Here is a 16,234-nt window from a genome sequence, read left to right on the forward strand (position 1 = left end):
GGGCGGAGGGGAGCGCGGCCCCGCTCCAGGCGCAGCGACAGGGCCCACTCGGAACAGCGCGAACGAGGTTTTATTTGGAATCGTATGAAACAAGTGCAAAATTTAACTGAGGCTGCTAGGGCGCAGGTTAAACCATCGCGGTAATATCCCCATATTGATCGCACAAAACATAAAACAGAACGACCCCCTTCCACCTGTTCGGTATAACCTTGGATCAGCCTCAGCACGAACAGGGGGCCAGGGCCAGGCGTTACTCCCCCTGCAGAAGTTACTCCTCGGAGTGGAAACGCCGCACGGGAGCAGAGCGTAAAACCAGAACCTGGGATAAAAATCTCTCACAGCCACTTTGGTTCTTTTACTCGAGGCCTCACGCAAACCGTGTAAGACTCTTGCCGAGGCTTTTACCCATCAAGGTTGGTGCAAGCGCGGTGCTGCACACAACTTGCTTTGCACGGATGAGGAAGCTCCTCCTTACAGAGAAATAAGGGGCTAATACTTTAGTCCCCTCTTCCAACCCTGCCTCAAACAGCAGCGCGGCTTCCCAGGATAAACAGTTAAGGGTTTTGGTGCAATTTTACACATGGCCAAAAGGAGCACGTTGCATTGTTATGTATAAATTTACATTTCACCATCCTTCGGGAATACACCCTGAAAGCACACGTTGCTTCTGTTGCATTGTTCCCACAGTGCATGAGATGGGAGCCTGCTGAAGAATGTGATTAGGAATGAATGTTTAATATGATAAAAAGTCTTTTAGATACCTTAAAAGTAGTAATTCAAGAAAATAAACAGCCTCCACAACAAAAAAATCCCACCTACGCTCGTTTTAGGACAAGCTGTAACAACTTTTTTTTTTAAGAATAAAATTAATTTACAATATTAGTTTGTCAAGAAAAATGTACATTTTATATCTATATACTTTACAAGATGCTCCAGATCTGCTATGTATCTCTGTGGGAGGTATATATTACAGAATTATTTGGCTGCATTATAAGGCAATCAGTGAAGAACACTTTGTCCTACAAGAAACCATCCAGAGGTGAAATCCTGGATTATTTGCAAATTCCAAATGTTCCTGCTGACAGCAACCAAACTATGCCATATCGTCTTTATTAAAATGTAAAGAAATGTGCTTAAAAGAGAAAGGCGTAAACTTGTATCCTCCACCGGAGTAGAATTTGTTCTGAAATTCCACCCTGAAACGAGACAAAACCAACCAGAATCTGTTAATTAATCCAAAACGAATGGTGGTCACGAGACAGAACTGCGCAGCCCAAGAGGGGAACAAACCCTACGCCTAAGTCGGGCTTTCTGTGCAGCTACTGAACCTCCCTAGCACAGTCCCCACTTCAGCAAAGGTTTTGCTCGCTAATATAAACATTCTGTTGAACCAAACAGATAACACAGGCCAAAGCCATTCAGTGGCACAACCAGACTGAAATGAAAAACACTCATCCACGTTACCAATGTTCTGCAGTATGAAAAGCTGCACTAAAATAACTCAAATGTGCTCATCGTCTGCACCAAAATCAACTCTGAATGTGGTAGGTTAACGTGCATAAGCCATCATAGTATTTTAATTTACTGAAAATATTAGAGGAACAATCACGTTCAACTGACAATCCATTTATTTAATATGATTAAACACATTTATATCAGCAGCACGTGGCTGTTGAATTTCACACTTTAGTTTTTAACAGGGCACCTGGTATTTTGTCCAAAAAATTCAAAGCGATGAACTTACCAGTGAAGTCGTATGGCATGGAGAAACGCGGAGAGCCCCTCCATGACCAGCAGAATAGAAACTGTTAGCACAGCAAAAAGGGCTAGAACTGGGACTAGCAGCACGACCCCGTAGGACGTGTCCACACGAAGACCCACCCTCATCACCATCTGCCACAGAACTTCTGATAACTCTGTTAACAAAAGGTTGTCATCGTTAGTGCTGACACTGCACGCAGTCACCCAGCGAGCGACTAACTGACCCGTGTTCCAGTTTAACCAGCGTTACAGGATCTGCTGAACGTGGGAACCCCTCGCCCCAGTTAGTTGTCCCCCCTCCCTCCTTGAAACACTTCAAGGTACATCCCTGTTCCAAAACAGGATCTACTGATGGCAGCGTTTAACACCACGACACCACTGGCAAGTGCCCAAACACCTCCCAGACTGGGCAATCGCCGGGCAACAGGAGATGGTACTGGGACTGCTGGTACACTGCCACGGGAGGTAACATCGTGCTCGGACAATCGACCTCTTCACAGCCCAGAGCAATCTGTGAAGGAATCTACTAGACTCCAAACAGCATGTCACCATTTTAGTTTTAGACCTTCCCTAGGTCATGAGTAGTTTAAGAAGGGATTCTTTTTTTATTAAGAACAAGGTAATTTCATAGTAGTATCATTTCGACAGGCCAGCCCCCCTCTAACCAGCATCAAAAATTAACATCCATGGAAAAAATAAACAAACAAAAAAAACCCCCAAAACCCCACTTACGTGCGTGAGCAAGACTTAACGCCCAGAGTCTCAGATACGAGGCTGTATTAGAAATACATCCTAGACAGTATTCAATGGTATGGATTGCCTGATTCATAAAAACATCTGCAAAATCAAGCTAAAATAGAAAAATACATTTGTATCCATTTAAACCACGTAGCATGGCATGACAGAACAAAAACACGCATCTGCACATCTTGATAAACACGGAACAAAATCCACTACAGGGCAATAGACTGATTTCACACCAAGTACAAAAGTTCTGCTATGGCTCAGATCCTTATCACAGGACAACATTTACAAAAACCACCAGACGCTCTTGTTTTCCAGTTAGCTTCCCCAATTTCTTTGTTGATAGATAAAAATTAATCAATTCATGTTTTCCACAGGGAATATGATCTAATATCTGAAAACTCCTAAGTAGCAAAGCCGAGGATGTTTCTAATTAATTCTATTTATTCTCATTAATTCTGTTGAGGTCCTAAGTTTACAATGTCAATTTTTGCATCTTGAAAAGCAGAATTAGTTATTAGTTATGTTAGCGATAGAAAAATACCTACATTAATTCTGTAAAAGTGAAATAGATGTACTGGTTGCTAACAGAAAGTTCCAAGACTAGTATTACTGCAAATTTCAACACTTACTTTGCGTGGAACTGTGACGCCTTTTATTTAAGCAAACAATTTTCTATACATAAGGAGCAAGAGTCTAATACCCTGGTGAAGTACCGTACACAGGCTGCACCGAGGGAAACTGAAGCAGTTTCTTCATCTTTCAATTCACATGAAATCATTGGAATCTGCCAAGACCTTTAGGAATTTGCCCAAACTAAAGAGCAGCAATAGCTGGGGACTAGGAATGCCACCCACGTCCCCCAGCCGCCATTGGCAATAATCCGCATCACAAGGCGTAATTCACAGACATAAAAAGACTTTTGTCTGAATGAAAAGCCAAGATTAATTAACAGGGAGCTGGGCAGTCAGCCTCTTGCCTTGATTTTAAGAATCCATAAATCTACTAAAAACCCAGGATTATTATCCCATCTTCCATTTAAGAAAACCTAACGCCGATAGATGCAAATAAAGCACCTCCTTTTCTCCACAAGGACAGACTGTGGTTTACGGTAACAATCTGAACATACCATAAATAACGATAAAATAACAACAAATAAAAGCAAGCAAGTGGCATTCAGGCATCAAGGTCTTTGTAAAGGCTCAGCTGATTTTCTTGAAATCTTCCAGGGTCTCAGTGTATAGCTTAGCTTCTTGATTTTCCACTTCTAATTGGCTTTTAAGGAAACTAGAGATGAAATAAAAGCTTTACCTCCTCTCCATCCCCCTCTCTGCGCCCACTGTCTGAATGGCTGCTTCCTTCTTCCACATCATGACATCTCAGCAGAGAAAGTTCTTCCTCGCTTTCTTTTCGAATTAACTTGTAGCCGCTCTACAAAACGGAAACGTATCATGTCTTCGAGCGGACTGCCAGCGTCATTTTAAAAACTTAAAGCAGTCAGAGGCAAAGGCAAAAAGAGCTAGAGGAACAGCAAGTGTCTCTTATGACTTACCCTGTACATTCTAATGCCTCGGCCTCCACCGCGCAGCCAATACAAATAAAGTGGTTTACCAAAAAGCAGCACAGGAACAGAAAGAAAAGCAATGCTGAGTAAAAACCTCTGCAGAGCAAGCTGTGGGAAGGGGAAAGGGAAAATTAGATTAGATCACAAAATCCGAAGTAGGAAAAGCCTTCCCATTTCCCGCTAACGGCCTGTTAGAGCATCAGAAAAAATGAGCCCAGTACTGATTTCGGTGGGCATGTGCTCCAAAGTGAACACACGACCAAGAATTTTACTTAATCAGGCCCTTAAATTGTGTTGCAGACATCCAGCACCTTCAGGACTGGGTTCCAGATTAAGGCATTACTGACATTCTGCTTAATAAAATTATTTACAGCACAGAGAAAAGCATCAAAATTACAAGCATGAGACTGTTCTCTAGCCTAATTTTAACCTGGGAGATTTTGTTCTAGAAAAATTTTAAGAATCCATAAATCCATTAAAAACCCAGGATTATTATCCCACTCTTCCATTTAAGAAGACCTATAGCCGATAGATGCAAATAAAGCACCTCCTTTTCTCCACAAGGACAGACTGTGGTTTACGGTAGCAACCTGAACATACCATACCACTTTCACAAGTCACTGTGTAAAATCTTACAACCAGTTAAAGATTACATATTTTATTTAATCATACTGTTTCTTCAATTTCCCCTTCATTTGATACATTGCCCTTCCTAGGGGAACCTCAGCCACCCGCCTTTCATGACCGGTAAAGTGTTATCTGCACGGGGAACACGGGATCTCCAGAAGCTGCAGGAACACCACTGACCTGTCCAGTGTAGAAGGCATCTGTTTCACCACCAATGAACAGGAACATGTTAATAAATTGAATCAGGATACTGGGAGCTGATGTGGCATCCTCTGCAGAGTACGCCAACCATTTAAAGAAGATCAGAAACACAAGGTAGCCAAAGATGCACATCAGGAATAAAAGCTCAGGAAAAAAAACCAAATAAATATTATACTTCTTCCTGAAATGCCTAAAAGATAAAAAAAAAAAAAAAAAAAAATGGAGAAAGAAATGAAAAGTAAGTTTTACAAAGAAAGCTCAATCTAAGTGCATGCCCCAAAGACCACCTCGATACCCAGCGAGACTGAAACACAGTCCAGAGCTGATTTCTTCATACTGAGTGACATTTTAAGCAGGAATTGCAGTGGAAATCAAGACGTGAAGGAAGACCTCTCTGCTGCTGCCTTTTTAAGAAGAGTTTTCAGAATTGCTGTTACTCTGTTTTTTAAAATATTGTTCCATTTTCTCTTAGCAGATTAACTGTTGTAATTCAAGACTTGACAAAATCGACTATGTTTAATATTATCTTAACTTCTTGTACTTACAAGTGGTTAAATACCCCCAATACAACTCCAAACGTCATGTGAGTCACTCCAAAAATCACAGACATTTTCATTTTGAAAGAATTTAAAAAACTGAGGCGGTTGCTTGCCAAATTCCATATCTGAAGAAGAGAAGACAAACCCAGCATTAAACAGCAGTGTAACAGAAGGAATGAAACCATATCCTTTCTCTGCTGGAGACCAGAATTCTACCTCAAACGGGCATCACAACTGAAATTCGAGTTCTGCGAGAATAGTTAAATCTTCCTTTGACTCATGAAGGGAAAAGCTCTTTTTGACTGGAGAATGCAAGCAGAAATGTATTTTTTCCATACTGATTCATCTTCCTAATACAAGTACCAAAATCACATTTACAAACGACTGACCATCGCTAACGAGTAATTTCAAAGAATAAAACTAACCGGATCAATTCCAAAGGGATAAACCCCACTGTATACACCAGTAACGTTCGGATCCAGTGTTAAAAAATGATTAGACTTCAGATCCTCAAGACTGCAGAGAAAGAAAAAACACAATCAGACCCGACATTGTTTAAACACCATGACACCACATACTTCCAGTTCTGCAGGACTCTGTATGACTAGCTCACCCACTGTCAGGCTTTAAAAGAATAAGCACAAAATGCTTGGCTAATAAAAACAATAATAAACAAAAAACCCCACACCCCATCTCTAGAAACTCACAGCTTGGGCTTTATTTGCACTGTCTTTGAAAGGAAAGTGTCTGGATTTTGTTCCTCATTCCCCTACACTGGGAAGTTTCATTTAAAAGCTCACAGTTTGCTTTTCTATAAAATTCAGTAACATTCAAAGCATCACTGATACTTATTTTCCCTTTTGCATTGGATGAATTTCCACTCTCACTTCACAGAGATTTCATTAAAGCAGCACCCACGACCTGTTCACATTTTAAGTGAAGTCGGTGGGTTTGACTATTTTAAGCCGCTTCCTGTTTTTGAGGCAAAACGAGATGCAAGCTGTGAACATTTAAACACCAAAGGGCTGCGACACCTCAAAACGATGAGGTTACCCCACTCTGTGAAAAAGCAGGTTAGCCAATTCACATAACCTATTTTTCCTCCTTTTTACTATCCAGAAAGACTGTGCAAAGGCTAGTAATTATTAGGTAATTAATTTATTCCATTAATTGTTGATTTATTTACAGTAGATACTAATGCTGCTTGGCCATCATTCCGGAAGCATGACCTAGGACAAACTTCTCTAAAACTAGCCTTCTGTTTCCTGTTCCTCTCAAAATCTGAGATATATATAGACACACACATATATATTCAGAAACCTCTCTTGGAAAATAGCGTAACTGGAGACAAACTCAACCCCTCAGTATGACGACAAACCATAACGCAGGAGGCAGAGCACTTTTAATAAACAAAAGGAATACAGGACACCACCAAGTTGCAGTGCCTTCTGCTAGGATTTTACACTACTACTGAACTCTCCCGCCATTCCTAAGAATGTGAGACCACAATAAGAAGATGCAACACACACCTTAAGTGGGAGTTCTTGCTACCAATAAAAAGATCCTGTGCCAGCTGCAGGTTTTAATGACTAAAAGTTCTTAGCTAGCAATTGTCATTAGAATATTGCAACAGAATCTGTTCCAGGGGACTGGTGGTCATAGAAATCCAGTAAAGCAGCACTGATAAACACAAGATTAACCTCACAGATTGACTGAATTGACTTCAAATTCTAACAGCATTTTTGCACGAAATTGTGCTCTCTGTGCAATTCCCAATTTAAGACAATGAGCAATGTGATTTTTTCGTTTTGCCTTTTTTATTCTAAGCGTAGATGCATCACTTAGCCTTTACTGCACCAGAACTTGCTACTTTAACAACTAGGTTTTACAAGATTTCACTACATTTACTGACTACTTTCAAGGAAAGGATGGTTAAAATGGGTGAGCAAAAGGGTTAAAGCGTTACATTTTAGTGGTATAGCAAACGGAGGCATGCTACTCACCGCCAAACCTTCTGGTCAAACATCGCCGAAACGTTCCATCCAGAACCAAATACATTTAACGACTTTGAAAAGCAGTCGTTATAGATCAATCCAGTGTATACAGAAAACAGACCCATCAACAAAATAATGTACCGGCCTTCAAATAACATTTTCATTATCTGTAAGTATTGGAAACAAGAAAAAATAGAGAATATCATCTACTAGGTGAACAACCGTTATCTAGACATTTAAGAGAAACATTTTGACCATACAAAGACTTCTAAAAACTAAAGCCTTGTGAACAGTCATTAAGGAACACAAAGAAACCTCAGGCAAATCAAATTGTAACAGAACTTTGCTTTAAGTGTGTGAATACGTGATTTACAGTCACCAAGCGGGTGCAAGTCATCTCCCCACACTCACAGGGACCGACACGCAAAGGTTGACAGGCCTGAGGAAACAGCTGGCAGCAAGAAAAATTTTCAGACAACTGGAGTTTAAATGGAATGCAGGGATTTGAAGTTACCGTGTGAGCTCCCACAGCATAAACTGAGACTTTTCTCACTGGCATTGTTACACTAACAAACAGTCTTTTTAAACCAGGTTTCCTTCCCGGGACTACTTTACAAGAAATTAGACATTTGCAGCCATTCTTAATTAAATATAATTCTAATGAGATATGCAGGTGTAGGAACACCTGATTAAAGAATTAGTTTAAGTTTACTAAATTGCTAACTATGACTCCTTTTCAGAAACAATAAAAGAAGATGGAATTTGAAAGAATCATTTTCTCCTCACGTCAGTCATTGTAACCCCATTCTGTAAAACGCACACATCACTAAACAGCCCTCGCAGAAGGGAAGACAAGCCCAACAGTATCAACTAATTTTTGTCAGTCTTTCACCCAACTTATTTCTGCCCTTTCAAAAGAAGTGAACAGTGTGTTCAGATATCACACGAATCTTGAGGAATATGGGAACTTTCAACACAGAAAATCCTGAAACACAGGGGAAAGCCCCAGGCTACTACATGTGCAGTAAATAGCACTTTCCAGAAACACAATAACATGCAATTGAAGTTCTCTTGCTGGATGGGGAGTAAATTTGTTAGTCCTCTTACCTCATCTTGCGATCTTCGTAATCTAGGGTGGTTTTCAAAAAGTATTGTCAGGAGTGCAAATATGAACATGAGTAGCCCATGCCCAAAGTCTCCAAACATCACAGCAAACAAGAAGGGGAAAGTGATGATGGTATAGGGAGCTGAAACGACAACAGAACAGGTTTCAGGCAGGCAGCCCAACAGCTGATGCTCCTACCTGAATTTTGCATAAGCAATTCAACCAGTTTAACCTCTGAAACAATTTTCCCTTTTAAGCTTGAAAGACATTTCACTCCCTACTAACAGACCTTTCCCCCACACTGTAAATTTAACTCAGTTCAAAGCTTGCTTATTGCGTTCCCCTTAGTAACGACAACTCCACAGTTGAGCATTAGCTGACAATTCTGAGGATAATAAAAAGGAAACAAAAACCAAACACTTTTTCCACCACAGCTATTTTGGCTCTGTATGTAAATTCCCTGTACAGCATGACACGGTCAGAGCTACAAAAATACAGAAGGACATTAAACTAACTGGGCTATACAATAAGCTGGGTTTTTTCAAGAGATGATCTCCACGCTTCAGTAAGATCAACAGCCATTACCAAAGGTGAGATTTGTCCCCCTATATTTATCTTATCCGAGGTAAAACATATAAAGAAACATTACACAGCTTTTGCCAGCATCTTTAATGCTAAAATAACTCAGCAAAGTGAAATCCCATCTTGCTCCTTGGAGCATCACTGATGAGCTACCAAAATTTTAAACCAGCCACTAATCAGCAGTATGCTGGCACCACTTTGCCTTTACTGGTGTCCAGTTCAGCACAGTATTTAAACACATAACGAGCAAGCAGTAATGGCAGCACAGCTCACAGTTTAGACTTCAGACAGACCAACCTGGATTAACTTCCCCATAGTTTCCAACTCCATAAGCATCAACGATGTTTTGGAAGCCTGAGGTGAATTTATTGGTACGTATCAAGGTTGGAGGAGGTTGTGTTGTTGGGATGGTATTCATGAATGACGAAACTGTAGCTCCACTCTTCCTCTAATGACAGACAGAAAGAAGATGCATTTATATAAAACCTCAGTTGATGCTTAATCTAATCCAAGTGAGAACATTTCCTCTATGAGCAGTTTCATTGACCCTGAAACATCCCTAAATTAAGCACCAAGTTTATCCCTTTGTGCCTTCTTAAAAAAAAATAAAAAAGCATTAATCTGTTCCTCTAAAAACACTGATTATGTACAACGTTCTAATCCTTACTTTATACGAAATGCCAGGCAAGACAAAAGTTTTAACATCAGGGAGCACTCAGCTGACTTACTGAACCTTCCTCCAACGCATGGCGCAAATTTTGCAGATCAGCCACTGGACACCAAACTTCAGCAATCAAACATTTATTGGTGACATCAAAACTGCACAGGTTGAGCACATGATATATGGCTTTCATCTTCTTCACTTGGATCACCCACGTGTAGACGGATTCGGATGCTTTACACAAGACTTGGCGTAAGTAATCCTCAGTTTTATGCAGCACCTTTGTCCAAGAAAAAGCCCAGATTTCACTGAAGTGGTAACAGTGGTTACATTAACACCTGTACGAGCAGCGAGCATTTGTCCAGTGCTGGATCATATCCGCAGGAGGACACACGAACCACTGCCGCGCACAGAAGGCAATGCCCAGTGCCCTGGAGTTTAACAGACACACGCAACACGAGACCAGGGACACGACACACAGCCACATGCAGATCCAAAGCCCTATTTATTTCAGAAAATTATCCATGTATTTAAGGCTGTGATCCTTCAAACAATTTCCTGCGGTGCAGCAACTACAGCAGAGGGAACACTCTTATTTACTCACAGTATGAAGATCTTGTATCCGAACATTTAGAGCCTCAACAACCACCTTGCGCTCCTCCATGTTATTTGGATAGGGATACACGCGGCAGTGATAGCTACAGAAAAACACGAGTTTGCGCACAGAAGGCAATGCCCAGTGCCCTGGAGTTTAACAGACACACGCAACACGAGACCAGGGACACGACACACAGCCACATGCAGATCCAAAGCCCTATTTATTTCAGAAAATTATCCATGTATTTAAGGCTGTGATCCTTCAAACAATTTCCTGCGGTGCAGCAACTACAGCAGAGGGAACACTCTTATTTACTCACAGTATGAAGATCTTGTATCCGAACATTTAGAGCCTCAACAACCACCTTGCGCTCCTCCATGTTATTTGGATAGGGATACACGCGGCAGTGATAGCTACAGAAAAACACAAGTTTGTTTTAAATAACCAAACTCACCCAAAACAAATCACCCAGCCTCATGCCCCAGTCAAATCTGCAACACACTGTTTAATGACCACAGGACAGATTCAACTGAAAGTCAGCATTTTGCCTGTAGTTATTTGTACACTGGGCAATTACAAAGCTAAACACAATTCAGAGAGAGGAACAAATGTAGCTTCCAAAACCTTGCCTAAACATGAACACTAACCAGGAAGGCGAGCAGGGGGAAAGCTAAGAAGAAAATTACACAAGTATTAAAAATTCTATATATTAGTTTTACTTCTTACCAGTCACAAATCTTCTTAACTTTCTGGCCAATTTGTTCACCCCAATAGGACACTAAAAAAACCATCCATTTTGTGGTTTCACCCTAAAGGAAAAAAAAAATAAAAAAAAAAAGAAGTTGATGAAGTTTGGTTTTAACCAACAACTCCACTGTGACGTAATTATAGAGCCAAATAATAAATCTGAATGTTGGTAGCATTAACATTTTACCATTTTAGTGAAGGTCAAAAAATAAAATTGCAGTGTGCCAATATCTCTTTTTTTTGGCATATTAGAGAAAAACAGAGAAAGTTTTCAGGGTAAATAAAAGGGATATTATATTATATTTTACCATCTCAGAATGAATAGTAACAAAAGTCTTAAAAAAATTAAATGTTACAAATTAGAATCAAAGCAAAAACTTAAAATGAGATATTAGGGTGCCATAATCACCAATTTACAGAAAGTTAATTTTATAAGTTCATAGAAAAAACCTTCAAAGACAGCCAGCTGCACTCTAGACTTTTTTCCTTAACCACTGAACGAACGAATAAAATGACTCTTTAAAGTAAGGCACTGTGCAGAGCTAGTTAACAAATATCCAAGCAGCCAGTGTGCTGATCAAGGCAGATGACCATAAAGTCACTACTACGCCACAGTGAAGTTCTGCACACCGATATCGGGCTGACCCACGATAAATCAACTGCCGCTCCTATAGTCATGGTGGCATCGAGACCTCTAATTTTAAAGTCTTTCAAATTCTAATGCTTCAAAATAGTTTCCCCTCCAGGGGCACTGGGAAATCATTTGCATTCACTGCAGGCAGACCTGAGCAGCAGTTCCTCCAAGTCTTACGAAAAGTACAAACAACATAAACTGATAGTTACGATGTTTACTCACTGTATCGGGATCTTCCAGACTCTCATCCAGCTCCACATATGTAAGAATGGTGTAGCCTTTGCAGACTCTCCACAGCATTCTTTCAAATGCTTCAACCTTTGCCATGTGAACTAACCCAGATATGAACCTATGGCAAAAGAAAAATTTGAACAACAAGCTAAAACCACAAGACAAATTAAAAATGCAGAGTACATCATCACTCAGGATCCCATAGTACCAATAATTTAACATCTGCCCTCTCTAGAGAAGGAAGCAGCACCCTAAACAGGAACTAATAGGTATATAAAACAGATTCCATTTCTGTTTGGAAACAGACCATAGGCCTGAGCACACAACTAGAACATATCTGACCTCATTTCTTTCTGTGATAGTAAGGCTCTTCATTGTTTTCTCGGTAAGACACCCTCTCGCAAGGGTGTGGTAGAGAGCATTTTAAAGGCATGTAGGCAATACCATTAACAACAGGACATTCACAACGGACACTGCCAGGCATGCTCATCTTAGGAAAAAAAAGGTGTGAGTAGCGTGACAAGTTCTGATTTAGAGCATTTAGAGATTTCCCTTAACACACATACTTGGTTTGATGGAAGTTTTGTGACAGGTTTTTTTGGTGCTGTCCTACTTACCTCTTCAAATAACGCAATTTCATTACAAAGGTACATTTGGGCCAGACCCCTACCCTGTCTGAAAGGGTTTGGCTCATCTGAAATGACTAGAGTCACGCCACACTCCATCTTTTAAGAGAAGAGCCCATCATTTACATCAGGCAGTTTGGAAATGGCACACGCTGACAACCTGCCGCACGTGGACTAAACCACTACCTACCCCAGCTTGGCACCCAGCCTGTGCATGCAGTTGTAATCCATTAATGGCTCGTTTTCCATGGACGGAAACTCTTCGTAATTTGTATGTAAATGGGATTCATACTAGCAGAAAAAAAAAAGTCATTTATTATTCTAAAGCAGAAAAGCTAATTAAGTTAATTATTTCGATAAAAATATAAACCCCTTCCCTGCGTTTAACTCAGACAACACAAAGATCCCGGGATCTCAAGGGCACCGCTCTCAGCAATGACCATCAGGGCTGCCAGGGTGTCCTGGCCCTAACCCTTGACACAGGGTCACATGGTGAATTTCTTAGCACAATTTATGCATCAAAATAACCCAAATACACCTTCACTTTCAGTTGGCCTCAGCAGTAACTTTCAAACAATTCAAAAGCGGGGTCACAAAGCTCCTCTTCGCTATGTCCCCGGGCACAGCCCAGCAGGAGAGCCGGCCAGGCAGGCCCTCCAGCTCCTGAGCACACATCACCCCAACAGCGTACGGTGCTCTGAAGCCCGACACCAAGTCACGCAGTTCGCTAGACCTACGAACAGCGCACTACAAAAATGCCTCATGACACGCAACCTCACCAGACAGCACAAGCAGTACCTCAGATGTCTTCCTGACGAACCTCTGCGTGACCTCTAACATGTACAGGTATTCTGTCAGTTCCAGCAGGTTTTTCTTCAGCTTTTCTTTGTTTTTTGTTACTTCCCTCAATTCAGTCTCTAGCTTCTGCAACTGTTCCTAAGACGGAGAAAAAATGACATAGGATCAGTTACACTGTTTTGGAAATCAGCAGAGGATGAATTTTAAATACGTGTTAATGTGCTGCCATGATGGGAGTTTCCCAACTCCTTAATTAACTTAAGCCCCACAGGTTTTATTCCTTAGGCTGCCCAAGACTTGTACTGAGTACAGCTGATCCTCCACTGGCATCTGCTGAGTCTGCTGTTCTGATCCTAATTTGCGTCCGAGCTAAGTAACATGGGCTTGTAATTAGAATTTCAGACAGTACAGGGTGCCGGACACTTTTCTGTTCTAGTCACAGAATTGCAGAAAAACCAAATGTCAGTCAAAATTCTGTCTGCATTTTACAAGCTTCTATCTCTAACGTAACACCAGAAAAAGCTTACAAAGAAAATGGCACCAAGCTTTGCTCTTTATGTGTTAATACCAAATCCTCACTGTCACTTTGGAGTGACACCAGCAGAAAGAAAAAAAAAAAAATGGACAAAACCGAAAGCAAATGCTTCTGTCCCCACCCCTGCCACACTTCTGGAACTGAAGCCATAGGTCATAAGATGGTGAGTCAGCAAGTTTGAGTTAAAGTTCCAAGGTCCAGAGCTGCATTTTTGGCATCTGTTGCATGGAAAAGTTACCTGGATTTCTAAAATATGTTTCAGCAAGGGCGCAGGAGGAGCGACATCTCCTTCAGGAAGCGGAATATCCGCCTTTTTTATTTCTTGGACTAAATACCCTGGAGCGAGAAGAAAAACAGCATCAGAAAGGAAATGGCTTTTCCTTACCCTTCCTAGAACGCTGCAGAGCGGCCCTTCAGCTGTTACTGACAGTGCTGGTCACACCTCACACCAGCACCAGGCTGGAGCTACTCAATTCATTTATTTTAACACCACCGCACACACCAGCCCTCAAAACAAGGGGTTTGCTAGGAATAAACACACACAACGTTTGTGTCTTACAGGCCTGCAGACATAAGCTATCTTCAGAGTCCTCTGACTGACACTTCCCAACCACAAGTACTTTTTATGAAGCTTTTAACGTTTCACAGCATCTCTTTGCTGCCCCAAGATACCACTTTCTGCTAATAGTGTCATCTGCCAAAACCTGACATCCTGCTCGTTGACCCGCGTCTGGAATAAAAGGTGTTCAGACGAGGTGGCTTAAGTCAACCTTGTCAACAAATGCAACTCATGCTGGGCAGGGAGGTTGCCAGAATAGCTACTGGGATGGTTTGGCATGACCAGCATGTGCCTCTGATGAGAGAGCCCAATGAAAGAACCCTTTAATGGTAACTTTTCCTCGGGGTACACAAAAGAAATCCGCTTCTTGGCTGTAATGCTCTGCACACCCTTCTCTATTCATTAACTACCATGTGAACACAATTATTAACTTCAGATGTTTATGAGGGTACTTGGATACTGAGTTACATAACACGAAAAACAAGGTTTATCTGATAGTCAAGGAAATATCCAGAGTAAAGCTCCCCTTTCAGCAGTCAATACTGAAATGGTCCCAACTATTCATCAGCAACAGCTTAGTGACAGTTCTTCACCTCTGAGCTTAACAAAAAACCCTCCAGAAAACATATTTAGCATATACACATTGTAGTGAAAGTAAATTTTACAGCTCACAAAACTGAGAACCAGAGATCACAGTAAAACACTGGAACAGGCTACCCAGAGAGGGTGGAAAGTCTCCAAATTCCAAATCCCACCAGAGTCCTTGACAACCAGCCTAGCTGCCTCTGCTAGAGCTGGAGGTGATCTCCTTCCAACTGAAACGACTCTGTGATACGCTCAAAGCTGATGCAGCACTATTAAGTTATATATCTGTATGTTCTGACTCGGTTCAGTGCTAAGTGAAGTCATCTCCAGCTGCAAAAACCTACAAAAAGACTCAGCATATGAGTATGTTTGTGTATTTTTTTCTTATATATGAAAGGTCTCTAAGATTCCAGAATATTCAGATCATACAAGACTCGGAAGACTAGAAGAACCCTGAAAACCTTCACTGTAGTTCCGCACTAGCCATGTACCCTTTAATAACGCCGCAGATGAGAAGGGGCAGACGTGAAAACAAACCTCACCGAGTATTCTTTCCATCTCTTCACACTTCTTCACTTCATTCACAAATTTTCTCTGAAATACACTCACATTTGGGTTGAGCTGAAGGAGAAGGACAAAATGCTTATTAGGTATTTAAAAGAGCAACCGCCCCTAAAAAACCACAGCTATTTCTGTGACTTCGGGTCATCCCCTTGTTAGGAATGTGCTGTGTCTCTGAGCACTTACTCGACTTTTAAATCCGACCCACTAACAGATTATTTCTGGAATAAATGGTGTGTCAGATACCCGGAACAGCATCTACACGTTTAACCTGACACCCAGTAACGATTCTTACAGATCCGTCTCCTACCACCTGCCATATTTACTAAGTAGCTGTTGATTTAAGCGCTCCCAGCTTTCCTTGCAACGATTTTGCAACCTACGTTTTCTCGGGAGGAAATTCCGAGGTCTCAGTCAGAAAGCACAGATCATATAATTACGATGAGATAATGCAAAAACAAGGTTAATTATTACCCGACCCAATTTTATATTAGTCAGGCATATAGTTTCCTCCAAGGCAAACTGCTCCTCCAGGAACAGGTGTGCTTTACAAACCAAGAAATAATCCTACAGAAGAGCTAA

General features: G+C 41.1%; 1 protein-coding gene across 1 annotated transcript; it reads right to left on the bottom strand.

The window, feature by feature from the left end:
* Positions 1 to 846: 846 nt before the first annotated feature.
* ATP6V0A2 (ATPase, H+ transporting, lysosomal V0 subunit a2) lies at positions 847 to 15,709 on the bottom strand. Its single transcript, XM_010133029.1, has 19 exons — positions 15,634 to 15,709; positions 14,186 to 14,283; positions 13,413 to 13,550; positions 12,805 to 12,905; positions 11,980 to 12,106; positions 11,103 to 11,185; positions 10,696 to 10,789; positions 9,846 to 10,058; positions 9,415 to 9,565; positions 8,538 to 8,677; positions 7,440 to 7,597; positions 5,862 to 5,952; positions 5,443 to 5,561; positions 4,877 to 5,087; positions 4,058 to 4,177; positions 3,817 to 3,936; positions 2,494 to 2,611; positions 1,745 to 1,916; positions 847 to 1,196 (listed from the first exon to the last, which is right to left on the bottom strand). Exons 1-19 carry the CDS (start codon positions 15,647 to 15,649, stop codon positions 1,094 to 1,096), a joined length of 2,373 nt encoding a protein of 790 aa, XP_010131331.1. The 5' UTR covers positions 15,650 to 15,709; the 3' UTR covers positions 847 to 1,093.
* Between the last annotated feature and the right edge of the window lie 525 nt (positions 15,710 to 16,234).

This window comes from Buceros rhinoceros, unplaced genomic scaffold (assembly GCF_000710305.1).
Source record: "Buceros rhinoceros silvestris isolate BGI_N320 unplaced genomic scaffold, ASM71030v1 scaffold21683, whole genome shotgun sequence".
NCBI classification, from domain to species: domain Eukaryota; kingdom Metazoa; phylum Chordata; class Aves; order Bucerotiformes; family Bucerotidae; genus Buceros; species Buceros rhinoceros.